General features: G+C 47.2%; 1 protein-coding gene across 2 annotated transcripts in view; it reads right to left on the bottom strand.

The window, feature by feature from the left end:
- Positions 1–8651, bottom strand: part of NBEAL2 (neurobeachin like 2) — a 492927-nt gene extending 484276 nt beyond the window's left edge. For both annotated transcript variants that reach the window (XM_030196875.1, XM_030196883.1), the window contains exon 1: positions 8449–8651. In XM_030196875.1, the coding sequence (XP_030052735.1) occupies positions 8449–8499 (51 nt within the window). In that variant the 5' untranslated portion in view covers positions 8500–8651. The remainder of the gene's footprint in view (positions 1–8448) is intronic.
- Positions 8652–17694: the final 9043 nt, after the last annotated feature.

Here is a 17694-nt window from a genome sequence, read left to right as displayed (position 1 = left end):
GCGGGGGCCCAGGCCCCTGTGGCCCCACGCAGATACGCCCCTGGTAGTAGTAACCTCCCTTTCCCCCCCAATCCTCTTTAAAGTTGTCAATCAAGATCCCTAACCCCATCCTACTCCATTCCTTATGTCTCCCATCCGCCCTTTCATCTTCCTCTATAACCCCCCCTATCTCCCCTCCCCACCCCCATTCAGGCACTTCCAGACACTCTGCCAACTAAGGTGGAAACTACCTCTCTTGTGCACCCATCCCCTCCAAACTACATCCCCACATCCATCCCCAACCGATTGATGATAGAGCTGTGAGCCCTAGCTGCCAAATTATTAATGTATGATTCCCACGTTAAATAAAATTTACGTTGTGTTTTGGGTTTGAGATAAGAATCTCGGAGCCCTGCTAAAAGCAGTGCATGCATCCGGTTGCGCCGTTGCCAGTACGATGGTGCCTCATGTTTTGTCCATTTCTTCCCTATCAAGCATGCCTTATATACGAGTTAATACTTTTATGTTTAAATCTGTTTATTGACGTATTATATAAAACATATATACATAATGTCCAGCAAATAACCTAATACAACAGACAACTTGCAATCCGTCCACATACATCAAATCATTTTCTTCTTTTATCCCCGAACACCCCCTCCCCCCACCCTCCCTTCCTTTTAGTTTAAGGTTCAACAGTTTTTATTGATGACAATTCAAAGAAAACACCGTTAACCTGGTGCATATACAGAAATTCAGAGTATATAAACAAGCTCTGTTTAAACCGTATGATACAGCTCGTTATCAAACTTTTAACATATTAACTCTACCCCTCCCCCCCCCCCTCTAAGTGTTGGTCGATATGTGCATGCTTTGACTTTTCATATTGGACTGGCTCCCTCCCGTCCCGGAAGAGGTCCTGGGTCCTATACTCCGATGACCCCCTCCCCCGTTCTGGAATGTGACACTCTTATTGTGCAGACTTAGTCTACTATACCAAGCTACCAAGTGCTATGATTTGTTCTGTTAACCATGTTTATATCTTAGGCGTAGCTTCTAATCCACCTTAACATGAGTTAATACTTTTAAAAATGTCATTCCTTCCCATTACTAGTTGAAATGCTACACAGTGCAGTGAGGTAAAGGATACATTACTGATTTTTGTTAAGGACATGTAAACTCTTAACAGGTGTCTGACATTTCTTGACATTTAGAGACACATCATGGATTGAGTAGTCAGTCTAAGCCTGTTCACATCTGTTTCAGATAGGCAGATAGCACCTCTATAATAAATTGTACCCACAGTTACATAGTAACATAGTAGATGACAGCAGAAAAAGACCTGCACGGTCCATCCAGTCTGCCCAACAAGATAAACTCACATGTGCTAGTTTTTTGTGTATACCTTACCTTGATTTGTACCTGTCTTTTTCAGGGCACAGACCGTATAAGTCCGCCCAGCACTATCCCCGCCTCCCAACCACCAGCCCTGGCACAGACCGTATAAGTCTGCCCAGCACTAGCCCCGCCTCCCAACCACCAGCCCTGGCACAGACCGTATAAGTCTGCCCAGCACTATCCCCGCCTCCCAACCACCAGCCCCACCTCCGACTCTGGCACAGACCGTATAAGTCTACCCAGCACTAGCCCCGCCTCCCAACCACCAGCCCTGGCACAGACTGTATAAGTCTGCCCAGCACTAGCCCCGCCTCATTTCCGCTAGTGACACTTCATTTCTAGCAGAGGAGTAAGCTGCTTGCAAGACCTACTAAATGGAAATTACAAGTGGGCACCTCTTTTTGGGGGCTCCGATACCACGTTGTAAAAACCTATCTGGGTGCCCACAGACCTGGTGTAACTGCAGCAGAGAGCTGCACGAGAACAGAGTTCGCAGGGATCCCCTCCAGGTCCGTGGGACTCCCCTCCAGGTCCGCGGGGATCCTGCAGAAGTGTTCTGCTAGGCCAGGCTATCCTTTACTTGTGCCACGGCAATTATAATCGCTCTAAAAAAAAAAAAAACTAATGGATACGATTGATAGCATTATAGATCTACCAGAGAGAAACAACAAAAGTTCATCACGTACTTTCTTAAACCTCCATTATCCCAACTGCAGAGGGCTTAAATACAAATCAATACATACATCTAGCTTTTCATACATCTGTACACAACGATGGAACGAATTACCAACCACTATAAGAAAAACACGCGACTTGATGACCTTCCGGAACTACTGAAGACTTACTTGCTCAAAAAAGCGTACAAAATGGATCCCTCATAACGATCTGACTCCTCAACTACACCAGACACAATTTTATATTGGGACTCTTTTATTTTGCCTATTTTATTTCCACCCTAATTACTGATAATCAAACCCTGTTATCCACTTACCCACTTCTTAATCAACATAATTTTTGTATGAACCTTAATAGCAAAAATTCTGAAATCCTTCTCCGTTAATATGATTGCCATAATATTCCTATGCACCTTATCTGTTATATATACTCTGATTCTCTATTGCATCAACGTGATTGTAGTTGTATTATATTGTAAGCAAATAGGTGGGAAAATGTGGGATATAAATGCAGCAAAATAAAATAAAAAAATAAATCATCGCGGGTTACTGTTACGTTAGGTTATTTTAACACAGGGATGAGTGGGGATGGAGGAGATTCCTGTGGGGCCGGGTGAAATTTCTGTCCCTGTGCAACTCTCTAAACTGCAGGCGCCCGAACACAAGGGCGTGCATAACTTACAGTATTCTATAAGTTACGTATGTAACTGGAAACCCTGTCATGTTGTGCTCATGCTCCACCCACATGTAGGTCTCCCTTGCTGTTGCATGCTCTGGCACTTACATCACTCTTATAGAATGGCACTGGAATAGCTCTTAAGGGTTTTACATACACTAGTGTTACTTTTCTCTGTAATGTACATGCGCAACAGGGTGCATAAGCCTGAGTGCCTAGTTATAAAATTAGCCCCATACATACAGAGCAATTCGATAACAGGGTAGGTGGTATAGTGAAGAGCGCTCCCTCACTGATATTGCAATTAGGCCATCTTGCAGCAGGGGCCCTAGCTCATGGATGTGGAGGAGTGGCCTAGTGGTTAGGGTGGTGGACTTTGGTACTGGGGAACTGAGTTTGATTCCCACTTCAGGCACAGGCAGCTCCTTGTGACTCTGGGCAAGTCACTTAACCCTCCATTGCCCGCCGCATTGAGCCTGCCATGAGTGGGAAAGCGCGGGGTACAAATGTAACAAAAATAAATAAATAAATAAATCACCTTACCATAGGTGGGACAACCCTGCTGAGTCAAGGGGGTGGGGCTCCGGCAGGGATGAGTTTAAATGCCCTGGAGCAGAGTGGATCAGGGGGGAGACACTGAGGCAGAGGTTTCCAGGAGAGGTCCTGAGGCAAGGATCCTCACAAGATGAGGCTATAGTATCTGATGGTGTTCCAGGGAAGAAGGATGACCCTAGCACGGACAGTCTGAAGCTTATGCACGGAGGAATTCCAAGGTTGAGAGCTTTCAAGCCCGAAGACTACTAAAATAGGCTCAGAATCCCTTGGTTGCTGAACTACGGTTATGAGTAATGAAGTGTACTGAATCTGTGCGAAGACAGGCTTGTTGATTTCCTGTATTCACAATAACAACATTTTTCCTTTTCACCTTACACTGCCCTCTGCTGTGTTTTCTGAGGGTTCCATGCCTCCCTGCCAGATCACCTTTTTTTTTTTTAATTGCCTTTTCACATTTATACATCTCAAAATTAGAGAAGATTGAAAAAGGAAAAGAAAATCACATTATTACAACAAATTTAAATTTTGTCATATACAGACATTAAATGAAATAAATTAACAACACTTTCGTCCATGAAATATCACCTTATCACACAGGACAAAATCAGAAGAAGCTGCTTATTCTACAAAAGCACAAAAACCTCTAAAACACTCCAGCCAGATAATCATTCCAAAAAAAACATTTGCAGTACTCAAACTAAACTCATAATAGCAATTCTTATAGCCATGTTTTCATCTTTTTTGTCTTACAGGTCCTTTTACTAAGCTGCAATAAGCAGTAGCGCACGCTTACCGCAGGGCGCGCTCAGGCATTCTGCAGCAATTCCTGAATCTGCACATGCTACCCGTGCACTAAAAATCCATTTTTTTATTTTTCGGTTGAGGGAGCTGTCTGAAGGCAGAGTGGACGTTTCTGCACTAATCAGTTAGCACATCAACATCACCGCATGGTGATTAGCGCAGGATTAGCGCATCTACATTACCACACGCTAACTGATTAGTGCAGGATTACTACTACTACTTATTTCTAAAGCGCTACTAGACGTACGCAGCACTGTACACGTGAACATGAAGAAACAGTCCCTGCTTGACAGAGCTTACAATCTAATTAGGACAGACAAACAGGACAAATAAGAGATAAGGGAATGTTAAAGTGAGGATGATAAAATAAGGGTTCTGAACGAGTGAGTAAGGGTTAGGAGTTAAAAGCAGCATCAAAAAGGTGGGCTTTTAGCTTAGATTTGAAGACGGTCAGAGATGGAGCTTGACGTACCGGCTCAGGAAGTCTATTCCAGGCATATGGTGCAGCAAGATAAAAAGAACGGAGTATGGAGTTAGCGGGGGAGGAGAAGGGTGCAGATAAGAGAGATTTACCCAGTGAATGGAGTTCCCAGGGAGGAGTGTAGGGAGAGACGAGAGTGGAGAGGTACTGAGGAGCTGCAGAGTGAATGCACTTATAGGTCAATAAGAGGAGTTTGAACTGTATGCGGAAACGGATAGGAAGCCAGGATTACCGCATGAGACTTTACCACCTACAAAATAAGTACTGCTAAGTGCTCACGCAGTAACATTTTATAGAAAATCTGCCATTTTACCGTTGCAGTAAACATGGCTTTAGCGTGGGGGAAAGACTCGCACAAGGGTGCAGCAAGGCCACTATTTACCGCAGCTTAGCAAAAGGACCATTTAGTGTGGTGCGACCATCATATATAATGGCTGCCACAATTTTGGAGGGGGCTTGAGCCCAAAAGCGTGCCCCCGCTGGCTACACCACTGGTAAAACCTACTCAGTTTCACAAAGGTTGGTGTGCAGTATGGAAGTTAGGAAAACAATTAAAAACTGAGCGAGAAGTTTATTAGCAGCCAATGGGGTCCAATCTGCTGCTTTAGGAAGTGACGAGAGTAAGGCAGTGCCAAACCCAGACGTTTATAAATATTTAATATTTTTACTGCTGTAACTATTCCTCATGTTTGATTTATTCCTACTGTACACCGCCTTGACTGAATGCCTTCAAAATGGCGGTAAATAGTAACATGGTGGATGACGGCAGAAAAAGATCTGCACGGTCCGTCTAGTCTGGCCAACAATAAATAAATCCTAATACATAAATATCAAAGGCAGTAAATAAAGACGTAGCTATGGGGGGCCACAGGGGCCTGGGCCCCCGCAAATTTCATCCGGGCCCCTGGTTTGGCTGGCGGGGGTCCCCAACCCCCACCAGCCAAAGCCTTCTTCAGCGTCGGTCTCCGACGCAGCCACATTCGCTGCCTGCCTCCTGCTCTTCTTTCTTCTTGCTCCTCCTCTGCACGCTGACGCTCAGCGTCAGCGTGCACAGGAGAAGAAAGAAGAGCAGGGGGCAGGCAGCAAACGCAGCTGCGCCAGAGACCGGCGCTGAAGAAGGCTTTGGCTGGCAGAGGTATTTGTTTGTGAGGGGAAGCGGCAAGGAGGCGAGGGGGGAGCGGCGGGGTGGCACTCAAAATGTGCCCCCAACCTCGGGCTCTGGTCCCCTCCCACCGTGAGGTCTGGCTACACCCCTGCTTGGTGCTGAACACAGCACGTATAGAAAAACTGGGACATAAAGATTAAAGCAGTGAGGGGTCCTTTTACTCGAATGTTTAACACATGCTAATCATTAGCATGCACTAAAAATTGCTACCGCACCTTTGTAAAAGACCTCCCTAAATAAGTGAACTAAGTGAAATAGCAGGTTTATTGGGCATGATTCACTGCTCTTTATATGATGAACTCACCAAACTAATAAATGAAGGGAAAAATAGTTATAAGAATTACCATTATGGGTTTATTTTGAATAGCACAGTTTATAATTATTACATAGCCAGAGTGTTTTAGAGATTTTTCTCACATTTAATCCTTCACTTCCTTTAAGGCGAAACATACATATTCTATAAAAACCAACTCTGGTGCCTATATGCTACGGCTGCACCAAATATTAACACATGCGTCCAGCTTCTCCTACATGAGTACGAAAATGTAAACATACATACATAGTAGATGACGGCAGAAAAAGACCTGCACGGTCCACCCAGTCTGCCCAAGAAGATAAATTCATATGTGCTACTTTTTTATTTGTACTGTCCTCTTCAGTGCACAGACCGTATAAGTCTGGCCAGCCCTACCCCCGCCTCCCAACCACCAACCCCGTCTCCCAACCACCAGCTCTGGCACAGACCCTATAAGTCTGCCCAGCACTATCCCCGCCTCCTAACTACCAGTCCCGCCTCCCACCACCAGCTCTGGCACAGACCGTGTAAGTCTGCCCAGCACTATCCCTGCCTTCCACCACCGGCTCTGGCACAGACCGTATAAGTCTGCCCAGCACTAGTCCCGCCTCCCAAACACCAGCTCTGCCACCCATTCTAGGCTAAGCTCCTGAGGATCCCTTCCTTCTGCACAGGATTCCTCAGATGCCTATATGCTACGGCTGCACCAAATATTAACACATGCGTCCAGCTTCTCCTACATGAGTACGAAAATGTGGAATGCATTACCAACTCACTTGAAAACGATCAACGAATTAACTTCCGCAAAGCTTCGAAAACCCATCTCTTTAATAAAGCTTACCACGAGAACCAATAATGACTAAAACACAACCCCTACACGTCTTTATCCAGTATAGCTGCATCCTCTTATCTTCTTTTATCCTTTATAACACCAATTGTATTTCTTCTCTGTTACAGCGATGCCATAACAGATCTCTGTAAGCCACACTGAACCTGCAAATAGGTGGGAAAATGTGGGATACAAGTGCAATAAATAATAATAATAAAAATAATATTTGTATTCATATTCGGTCAAATAGTGATTCAAATTTGAAAAATCTGTGGCTCTGCTGTGTTAAATCCTACTGAAATAAACACTTGATCTCTGATTTCAAGCTGCTGCTTTTATTATTTGTAAAAGCTCAATGCCCGTCCAACAGTAAATATGCAAGTCAGTACAGCTCAACTATCTGCCTTTGTAACAGCGGGCACAGAACCCAGTCCAGCCATGCAAAAATGCTCTTGCAGACACCTGCTGCAAATGCTTTCTTCTAAAGAAATCACCCTGGACCAAACCCTGGAATTCACTGGAGTGGGTGAGTCACCGAATGACACACACAATTATGAAAGATAAGAAGCCAAGCAACCAGCAGTGAGGAAGAGGGTTTCCTGGTGTGTAAAAACACATTCATCTCAGCACTGGTCAAAGACATATAGCAATTCAACCACCTCTTTCCAAACAAAGGAGGAGCTGGCCTCTTCCCACCTGCTTCCTTCTTCTCTCCACACAGGCAAAAAAAGCCTTGTTAACCTGTCCGCCTCAATAAATAACCGCCAGGCGTGATCGGGCTCTGGAGCCAGGACGAGGATATACGGGCAAAAAATTACAAAGCTCAATTTGTCTACTGCGTCTTTTATAGGGATAGATCTTTCTTAGCTAAAACGTATCAATCTACCTAATCTACCACACAGAAAAGTCTCGATTGCACAATCTGCCACCAGGCAGAAGGAAGGGGAGCGTGTGCCAGGGCACCTCTGCTCTGGCCATGCGCCTGCCACTCTTAAAGAGTGACCGAAACGCGTTGAGTTGGACTGCAGCAGGTCTAAGGGGTCAGACATGCAGAGGAGGGAGAATCTGCACCCAAAACAATACCAATCCGACCCTCTGAGTTCCGTAACAACAGCCATAGGGAGACAGACATGAAACTTTCAATTTCAAATTGGACTAGCTCCATCTGTCCTGCTTTTTCTGGAGCCACATAAGTAACACTAGTTTCAGGTGCCGAGCCAGGGATCCCCCTCCCCTAACTCTTCTGGGCTCCTGCACTGTAACTGAAGTACACACACACACAGCTCGAGCTGGCCGTTGTCTTTCTCAACTTCCTGCACATGCACTTGTTTGGTTACTGACTGTTTTCACGAGGGCTCTGCCTGACGCCTGTGCAACGAGGAAGCTGCAAAGAAAACACCACAACCCCCCCCAGGCGATCAGTTTCTCCCTCCCCTCAGAAGCTTGAACTCCCGGGGTTCCGCTCAGCCGGGGGTGTCCCCCCACCCACCAATCCCTTCCCTGAGCACCTGCTCCCCGGGGCAGGTACCCCACGCCCCCTCCCCCTCTTTGCTGCGCAGCTACAGGTAGTGACAGGAAGGGAGGGCGCCGCTCACCTTGGTGTAGAAGAGCATCCAAAGCTCGTAGAGCCGCTCTTTGGACGCCATGCTCAGGACTCCAGGGGCTGACGATCGCCCTTTCCACGATGCCCACCCAGCAGCAGGGAGGGCAGTCCTAGCGCCTGCCCCCCGACCCCGCCACTGCCATGCACCGTCGAGAGGGGGGAGGGCAGGTGCCTCGGAGCCACCTGAACGTCTCTTAGCTCGGGCTAGTACGCTCCTCCCTCGACCATGGCTGCCTATGCTGTACCGTCGAGCTCCCTCCCACCGCTCCCTACGAGGGAAACTGATAAGAAAGAGACAGACGCACACACACGATCCTTCAATCAGAGCAAGAGAGGCATGCACAGTGCACTCTGCACACACTTCAGCTTTTTCACAGAAAGAGCTCTAGACTCCCTCCAGACGCACACAACCCTTTTCCAGAGAGAGAGAGAGAGAGAGACATTCAACAAAGTACCAGACTTCCTCCAGTTTTTGTTTTTTCAGGAGAGACACATTCTTCACAACCCTTTAACCAGCGAGAGACATGCACATAGATTACCAGACTCCCTACTACACACTTCAGCTTTTCCAGACAGAGAGATTTGCTGGAGCCAATGAGAGCAGCCTCCCCTCACGTATCCCGGATCTTCACAATCAGATTTGGCTAAAAATGTCTTTGCACTAAGATCAGCATTACTCTTGTGTGCTTGCAGCTTCTCTGCACGTGTTCACTGGGGCATTCTGCATCAGTAAAACTCAACACCAACAATGTACTAAACCAGATACACTTATTACTACTACTACTTATCATTTCTAAAGCGCTACTAGACGTACGCAGCGCTGTACACTTGAACATGAATAGACAGTCTCTAATCTAATTAGGCCAGACAAACAGGACAAACAAGAGATAAGGGAATATTAAAGTGAGGATGATAAAATAAGGGTTCTGAACAAAGTGAATAAGGGTTAGGAGTTAAAAGCAGCATCAAAAAGGTGGGCTTTTAGCTTAGCTAAGGAGAAATCAAATCCCCAGTGTATTTGCCTAAATTTTCATTTGGAGCACTTTATTTAGGGTTGGATTGTTTAGGCTTCAGATTCTAGGAATCTATCAATTGTACATTTAGGTGTTTATTCTCAAGTCAGAGGCTTTGGGAGGGTGGTAACATTCTGTGTATACTGGTGTTTTCAAATACTGAAATTCGTAGGCACATTTTTAGATGTCCTGATTACAAAATGTAAATTATTATCATGTGTCTTATTTGTAGAGTTGCAGCTTAATTATTATTATGTCTACTTGAGCCAGTCAGTATTTATTTTTATTTCATTTGTACCCTGCACTTTCCCACTCATGGCAGGCTCAATGTGGCAATGGAGGGTTAAGTGACTTGCCCAGAGTCACAAGGAGCTGCCTGTGCCTGAAGTGGGAGTTGAACTCATTTGCCCAGGACCAAAGTCCACCACCCTAACCACTAGGCCACTCCTCCACTTTCTCAATTCCACCTTCATCCCCAACTCTTTCCCAGTCTTCCTCCCCATCCCCAATAGTCACACTCCCTACCCAGCAGCCTCTGTTTCTCAATTCCCCAGGGCAGAAATTAAGGAGGGAGCCCCTGATCCCTCTTCTCCCTGCCCCTCCCCTGATCTCTCCACCTGCATTGCTACTATGTGGTCCGGGCATCTCTTACCCTTCTTCCCACCACGGTCCATCTCCCTCCCTTCCCCTCACCTTGCAGGCTTCTTTAAAATGTATTTCCCTTCTCAGAGGGGTCCTGGTGCGGCAACCATCCTGACAAGTTCCTCCGGCTGCCCCAAAACGTTCCCTCTCTGTTGCCATCCGCCCAGGCGGAAACAGGAAATTGCATCAGAGGGGGGCAGATCGCGGCTGAGTGAGAGGGAAAGCTTAGAGGCAGCTGGAGGCAGCTTGTTGTGAGGATGGCTGCCACACCAGGGCCCCTCTGAGAAAGGAAATACATTTTTAAAGAAGATCGGGAAGGGAGAAGGAGATGGACTCTGGTGGGGAGAAGGGGAGGAGATGCCTAGACCACGGGGCCCACTGGAGCTGTGGGATCCAGGGCAGCTGCCCTGTTTGTCCATCCGTCCCCCCCCCCCACAACGCCGGTCCTGCAGTCCCCCATCTTAGGTCTCTCCCTCTCTATTTCCTTACCCTCCCCCCTCCAGCCTCGCTCCTTTGTAACTCTTACTAGTTCCCATCAAACCCTGGGCAGATCAAAGGCAAGGTGTGTAGAAAAAAAAAAGGGCAGACTGGGACAGGAATGACAGAGGGCGTTGGATCTGCTTGATTGCCACTGCAGCGCCTTATGACTCTGGGCAAGTCACTTAGGGGTCCTTTTACCAAGCCACGCTACAAAAGTGGCCAGTGCTGCAATTAGCGTGTGGGTTTGCCGCACGCTCCAGCCACTTTCTAGTGCAGCTGAAAAACGGTCGTGGTCAGCTTTTTTTTTTTTTTAATGGCCACAAGCTAATTTACATTTTCACGAGTGGCCACTACTGCTGGGAGCCCTTACCATCTCCTATTTAAGGGTGGTAAGGACTCCTGCACTAATCAGGTAGTGCATGGTAATGTGCCCTTGCTACCTGATTACCACAGGCACACCTACTCTCTGCCCCAGACACACCTCCCACAAAAAAAAAAAAAAAAAAAATTTTAACTATGCCTTAGTAAAAGGACCCATTAACCTTCTGTTCCCCTAGGTACAAAATAAGTACCTGTATATAATATGTAAACTGCTTTGATTGTACCCACAGAAAGGCGGTATATCAAATCCCATCCCCTATCAGTAATTAGGTTTAAAATCCTGATCCTGAGTACAGGGCCACCGAGAGGCTGGGCTGGGCCTGGGGCAAGGCCGCCCCTGGGGCCCTGCCTCCACCGCTCCCCCCTCCATCTGCCACCGGGCAGGGCCCCTGCATTGAAATCACAGTGCCTCTCTCCTCCGTGTGAAAGCGCTGCAGGCAGCAGCAGATCGCCTCCCTTCGGGCCTCCTTCCCTCTCTGTGTCCCGCCCTCGCGGAAGTTACGTCAGACGAGGGCGGGACACAGGGAGGGAAGGAGGAATCACATGGAGGTGATTTCAATGCAGGGGGCCCGGCCCGGTGGTAGATGGTCGACGAAGGAGGGCAGGTGGGACTGCGGCTCCGGGCCCCCCTTGGAGGCCCAGGCCCGGGGAATCTTGTCCCCCCTTCCCCTCCCCCCTCAGCGGCCCTGCCTGAGTATTTTCAAAGCTCCAGGCTTTCTCTATACCCCTTATGTCTTTACCCGGGGGGGGGGGGGGGGGGGGGGCAAAAAAAAAAGCAGTAACAATTCCACAAAGCTTCAGTAAGGCACAGAGGATCCCTACTTACAAAAGTGTGATGAGAATGCAAGAGATAACTGGGGTCTCTGCACCTCACCAGGAATTAGATTGGAAAGAAACAATTAGCCTTATGGTCCTATCTGCTGTCATATTCTGAATTTTTATATTACGGATTATAATTAAAGGGAAACAGACATTTCTGTATCTTTCCATGGAGGGGGGGGGGGGGGGGGAAGAAAAGTAAGAGTCCATTTTGTGATGGGAAAAACACAAAAAAAAACCCCTAGAACTTCCAGTCTCAAATCATATAAAATCCACAAACTTCAGTCACCTGAGTCAGAGATGCTGCAGAGGTGCCAACCACCACTGGCAGTAGATGGAAGAATATAATAGAAAAAAAGAAGAGAAGTGTGTTAGATGAGCATCAGTGGTAGGCACAGGCAGCTCCTTGTGACTCTGGGCAAGTCACTTAACCCTCCATTCCCCCATGTAAGCCCCATTGAGCCTGCCATGAGTGGGAAAGCGCGGGGTACAAATGTAATAAAATAGATACTATTGGAGATTCTACATGGAATGTTGCTACTATTGGAGATTCTACATGGAATGTTGCTATTCCACTAGCAACATTCCATGTAGAAGGCTGCGCAGGCTTCTGCAGGACGTCAGACTCACAGAAACAGAAGCCTGTGCGGCTGCAAGGGCAGGCTTCTACATGGAATGCTGCCAGTGGAGGGGTAGCCTAGTGGTTAGAGTGGTGGAATTTGGCCCTGAGGAACTGAGTTGAATTCAAATGTAACAAAAAAAAACCATATCTTGTCTAAATTACATCATAACACATTTAGCATTAAGGCATCATCAATATAATATATCAGCTATGAGATCTCTTATAGACTCAAGCTATTTCAGATCTGCAGCACAAATTCTGAAATAATCATCTGCCTCTTAAGCTGGAATGCATTTTTTAGATTTTTTTTTGGACTTTTAAAGTTAAAGAATGTACTGATTTCAATTTTATTTAAACTTAAATTAAAAGAAAAATTGTGTGGAAAAAAAAAAACAGAAAACAAAACAAGAAACAGCAGCCTTTTTACTTAGCTGAAAGGCGATTTCACATCGCAACAGCGCAACGCTGGAAACACATCAATCTAGTTCCCGACGCCCACTGAATAGGGAACAAGGTGTTTCGACTCTGTGGAGCCTGCATCCAGGGCAATAGCAAACTGGGTGCTGGATAACAAATTTACCGCAAAGTTCAAACCGTCACAAAGATGCAGAGCTGCCAGAGTGACACGACTGCTAGGGGATGGAGAGCTTTGAGCCCAACTCATAGGGCTGGCATGGCCATTATGCAGACTAGGCAGAGGACTCCCCTACCCCTCCCCCCCTCCCCAAATGGGACTGATGTAAACTGCCTCTTGGATTTATCTTCCATGTTGGATTTGGCAGATTGCCTGTCTTGTTATTTTCTTTCAGCTGTAAGAGTGGCCTAGTGGTTAGAGCACAGGTCTTGAAATCAAGAGGTGGCCAGTTCAAACCCCACTGCTGCTCCTTGTGATCTTGGGCAAGTCACTTAACCCTCCATTGCCTCAGATACAAACTTAGATTGTGAGCCCTCCTGGGACAGAGAAATATCCAGTGTACCTTGCAACATGGCTGCGCAGGTTTCTGTTTCTGTGAGTCTGACGTCCTGCACGTACCAGAAGCCTGCGCTTGCAGATCAGCAACGATTCTGGAATCCTAAAGAGTGGCAAGATTCCATGCAGAATCTCAAAGAGTAGCAACATTCCATGTAGAACCCTAAAGAATAAGGAGTGGCCTAGTGGTTAGAGTAGCGGTCTTGTAATCCAGAGGTGGCTGGTTCAAATCCGCTGCTGCTCCTTGTGATCTTGGGCAAATCACTTAACGCTCCATTGCCTCAAATACAAACTTAGATTGTGAGCCCTCCTGGGACAGAATAATATCCAATGTACCTCACCTTGAGCTACTACTGAAAAAGATGTGTGCATGTACAGTATGTTATTTTTTTACCATGAGAGATTGTGCGCTGATGTTCTTTTACTTTTTTTCCTGTTTCAGGAAGACTTGCTGGGTGCCTTGTCTCGAAGTGAACTCTGCCTGTCATGAATTAATGACTGTATGACATCTAATCAACTCGCTATTAATATTGCAACAACTGAAATACTGGCCATTTAAGCCTACCTTCTGTTTTGTGTCCAATAACCAATTCCTAATCCCCAAAAGGACATTGGCTGCTATCAGTGGCGTAGGAAGGGGGGGGGGGGCGGGAGGGGCGGTCCGCCCCGGGTGTCAGCTCGGGGGGGGGGGTGCTCCCTGCCAGCTCCCCTCCCCCGGGTGCAGCACGATGACCCCCCCGACCAGTGCCTACCCTCCTCAGCTCTCTCTGGCTCCAACCAGCTCCCGCACCCTACCTTTAAAGAAATTTCGGAAACCATGGAGAGGCGAGGCGCAGCGCCTCGCGCCTGTATGTAAAAGAAGCGTGGATCCTCATCGGGCCTTCCCTCACGCTGTCTGTCCCGCCCTCCGCTGACGCAACTTCCTATTTCCGCAAGGGCAGGACAGACAGCGTGAGGGAAGGCCCGATGAGGATCCACGCTTCTTTTACATGCAGGCGCAAGGCGCTGCGCCTTGCCTCTCCACGGCTTCCGAAATTTCTTTAAAGGTAGGGTGCGGGAGCTGGTTGGAGGGAGCTGAGGAGGGTAGGCACTGGGTCGGGGGGGGGGGTGTTGATGCGCCAAGGGGGGGTGCAACGGCGAACCACCCCGGGTGGCAGCCCTCCTTGCTACGCCACTGGCTGCTATCCCATGACTTTTTAATTTTCTCATGAGGAACTTTATCAAAAGCTTTCTGAAACTCTAGATACACTACATCAACCGGTTCACCTTTATCTACGCCTTCAAAGAAATGAAGCAAATTGGTGAGGCAATGTTTGTCTATGTGTTCTGTAATTTTATTCTTTATAATAGTTTACACTATTTTGCCTGGCACTGAAGTCAGGCTTACCGGTCTGTAATTTCTTGGATCACCCCTGGAACCCTTTTTAAAAAGCGGTGTTACATCGGTCACCCTCAATCTTCAGGTTCTACGGATGATTTTAATGACAGGTTACAGATCACTAGCAGCAGATCAGTAATTTCACATTTGAGTTCTTTCGGTACCCTGGGGTGTATACCATCTGGTCCTGGTGATTTATCACTCTTTAACTTGTCGATTTGGCTCAGTACATCTTCCAGGTTCACCAAGATTTCTTTCAGTTCCTCCACATTGTCACCCTTGAAATCCATTTATGCTACTGGTAGATCTCAATGTGGAAACAAACAAAGCATATCAGTAGTAGGTACAAATAAATCGTTATTGTAGGGTTTCAACCTAATAGAATGCCCAACACAGGTTGTGTTTCACCCAAAGAGGCTGCATCAGGGGCTACAAAATAATAAATAACAATCAAAATTGTAAATATGTGAACATAATTAATAAAAACTAGAAAACCATGACATGGAGCTGGGTGGGTGAGAGACAGGGAGAAATGCATGGTAGATAAGAGACAAAGCAGTGATGGACGTCCTTACGTGCACAGTTCCATATATGGATGGGTCAGCATGTGGACGACCCTGATGCATGGATGTCCATGACGTGCATGGACCGTCGTCATGCATGCGGGACCTTATTTGTATGAGTACGTGTTCACACGTGTGAAGTCTTTCTTATCTGAATCATTATCAAGTGTGCGAACCTCTTCATATATACACAATAAAATATGTATGTTCCTTATATTTCCCATAGCTGCATGTTCAGCAAGTACACTGCATGTAGTTGCGGACATCCAGGTACAGGAAATATAAGGAACATTCATAAGTGTAAAGTGCAGTAAGGACATGTTTCTCACAGAACTGCTGAAGGACGTCCCTCTTACGCTGTCCTTCGATACTTTACACTAATGAATGTTCTTTATATTTCCCCATACCTGGATGTCCGCAATTACATGCACTGTACTTGCGGAACAATCAGGTACATCAAAGAAGTCCAAGTATAGTAATAAGGATGTCTTTCTCGTAGAACCTGCGAAGGATGTTGATTGGCAAGTACAGTGAATGTTTTATGGATGTCTTTCACGGTTATGGAAGATGGGCATCCTTTTTACTATACTTTGGGCGTCCCTGATTTGGGAGTTTTGCACTGCGATAATGGAATGTCTAAGGACGTCCATACTTTTTTCCAATTATACCTACCTGATTTTGGCCGACTTTGGGAGGGCATCCTAATTCATACTTGGACGACCTTTCAAAAATGCCCCTCTTTGTCTCCTAGCTGTATATTTGTATATATATATATATGAGTGTGATTTTATTAGGCAGACAAACAATACACTGCCAAAATATAGTAGCAAGCAGCACACTATTAGCCACCAAGTTCATACAAAGTTAATTATGTTCAGTGGAAAATAAATCTGTTGGCTGCCTGCTATGTGAATATTCCATCACTATTTCAACATTGCTACCAAGTATTACATATTGTGGGCATTTCCTTTAAACTATGATTGTTTTAATTCATTTATTCAGATCTTACATGCACATGGTATTGCTTGTTAAACCCGAAGGTGAAACCTAAGGATGGTTAAACAATTTGGTATAAACTGTGTAGTGATGTGGAAGTTGTTGTTTACTTTTCGAATGTGTGTATTAGGGCTGTCCATATAGTGTGTTAAGAACGCAATTAATGCATTAAATGAATAACTCACGTTAAAAATTTTAATGCATTAATGATGTCAGTCCTCCCCCACTAGCCAGCACCTCTTCTTACCTCTCCCAGCATGACACTCCAGTGACCCCCTTCTCCTCTGCGGCTCCTTCTCCCTGCTCCTCACCGCTGCAGTGAAAACAGTGCTGCTCAGGGTTGCCAGATGGAAAACATTTTTCCCACCCAAACGAGCCCAAATCCGGCCCAAAACCCGCCCAAAGTCAAACCCCGCTCCTGACACCCCCACCCCCGCGTCATCACCCCGCCCCCGCCGTCATCAACCCCGCCCCCGCCATTATCGCCCCCGCCTCCCTGTCATCGGCCCCGCCCAGAACATCAATAACCCCGCCCAAAACGTCACTAACCCCGCCCCCCGTGGCCGAAAAAACCGCTTTAAAAACCGCCCAAAAGACCCAAAAGAAGCCCAAAAAACTGCAACCCACCGCGGGCAAAAATTTCCCATGGCGGGTCGCGGAAAACCGCCCAATTGGGCGGTAAAACCGCCCACCTGGCAACACTGGTGCTGCTTCTTACCCTGCCCACAGTGTCTCTCTGTAACAGGAAGTTCCACCTCAGAACTTCCTGTTACAGAGAGACGCTTCGGGTCAGATGAGAAGCGGCACTGTTTTCAGTGCAGCCTGCAGCAATGAGGAGCAGGGAGAAGGAGCTGTAGAGGAGAGGGGCTCGCTGGAGTGCCGTGCTGGGAGAGGTAAGAAAAGGTACCAAAGACCAGTGGCGTACCAAGGGGGGGGGCGGTGGGGGCGGTCCGCCCCGGGTGTCAGTGGGTGGGGGGTGCTCCGCTGCTGACTGCAGTCAGCCCTCGTCTCCTCTCCATCCTGTGCCTTTAAAAAAATTCTGAAAAGCAGCATGGCAGGCAGCGCTTCGCGTCTGCCCTGCCTGCTTGTAAAAGAAAGCGCCGGCAAACCTCCTCATCGACGTCACGACGTCGCGTTGGGTCTTCCCTCACTGGGTTCCGCCCTCGCGGGGGCGGGACCCAGTGAGGGAATACCCGATGCGACGTCGCGACGTCGACGAGGAGATTTGCCGCTTTCTTTTACAAGCAGGCAGGGCAGACACGAAGCGCTGCCTGCCATGCTGCTTTTCAGAATTTTTTTAAAAGCCCCGGATGGAGGCAGGAGACGAGGGCTGTCGTCGAAGGTGGTAGGTGGGTCGAATTGGGGGGAGGGCTT

This window comes from Microcaecilia unicolor, chromosome 1, assembly GCF_901765095.1.
Source record: "Microcaecilia unicolor chromosome 1, aMicUni1.1, whole genome shotgun sequence".
In the NCBI taxonomy this organism is placed as follows: Eukaryota; Metazoa; Chordata; class Amphibia; order Gymnophiona; family Siphonopidae; genus Microcaecilia; species Microcaecilia unicolor.
This window is presented reverse-complemented; position numbering and strand designations above follow the sequence as displayed.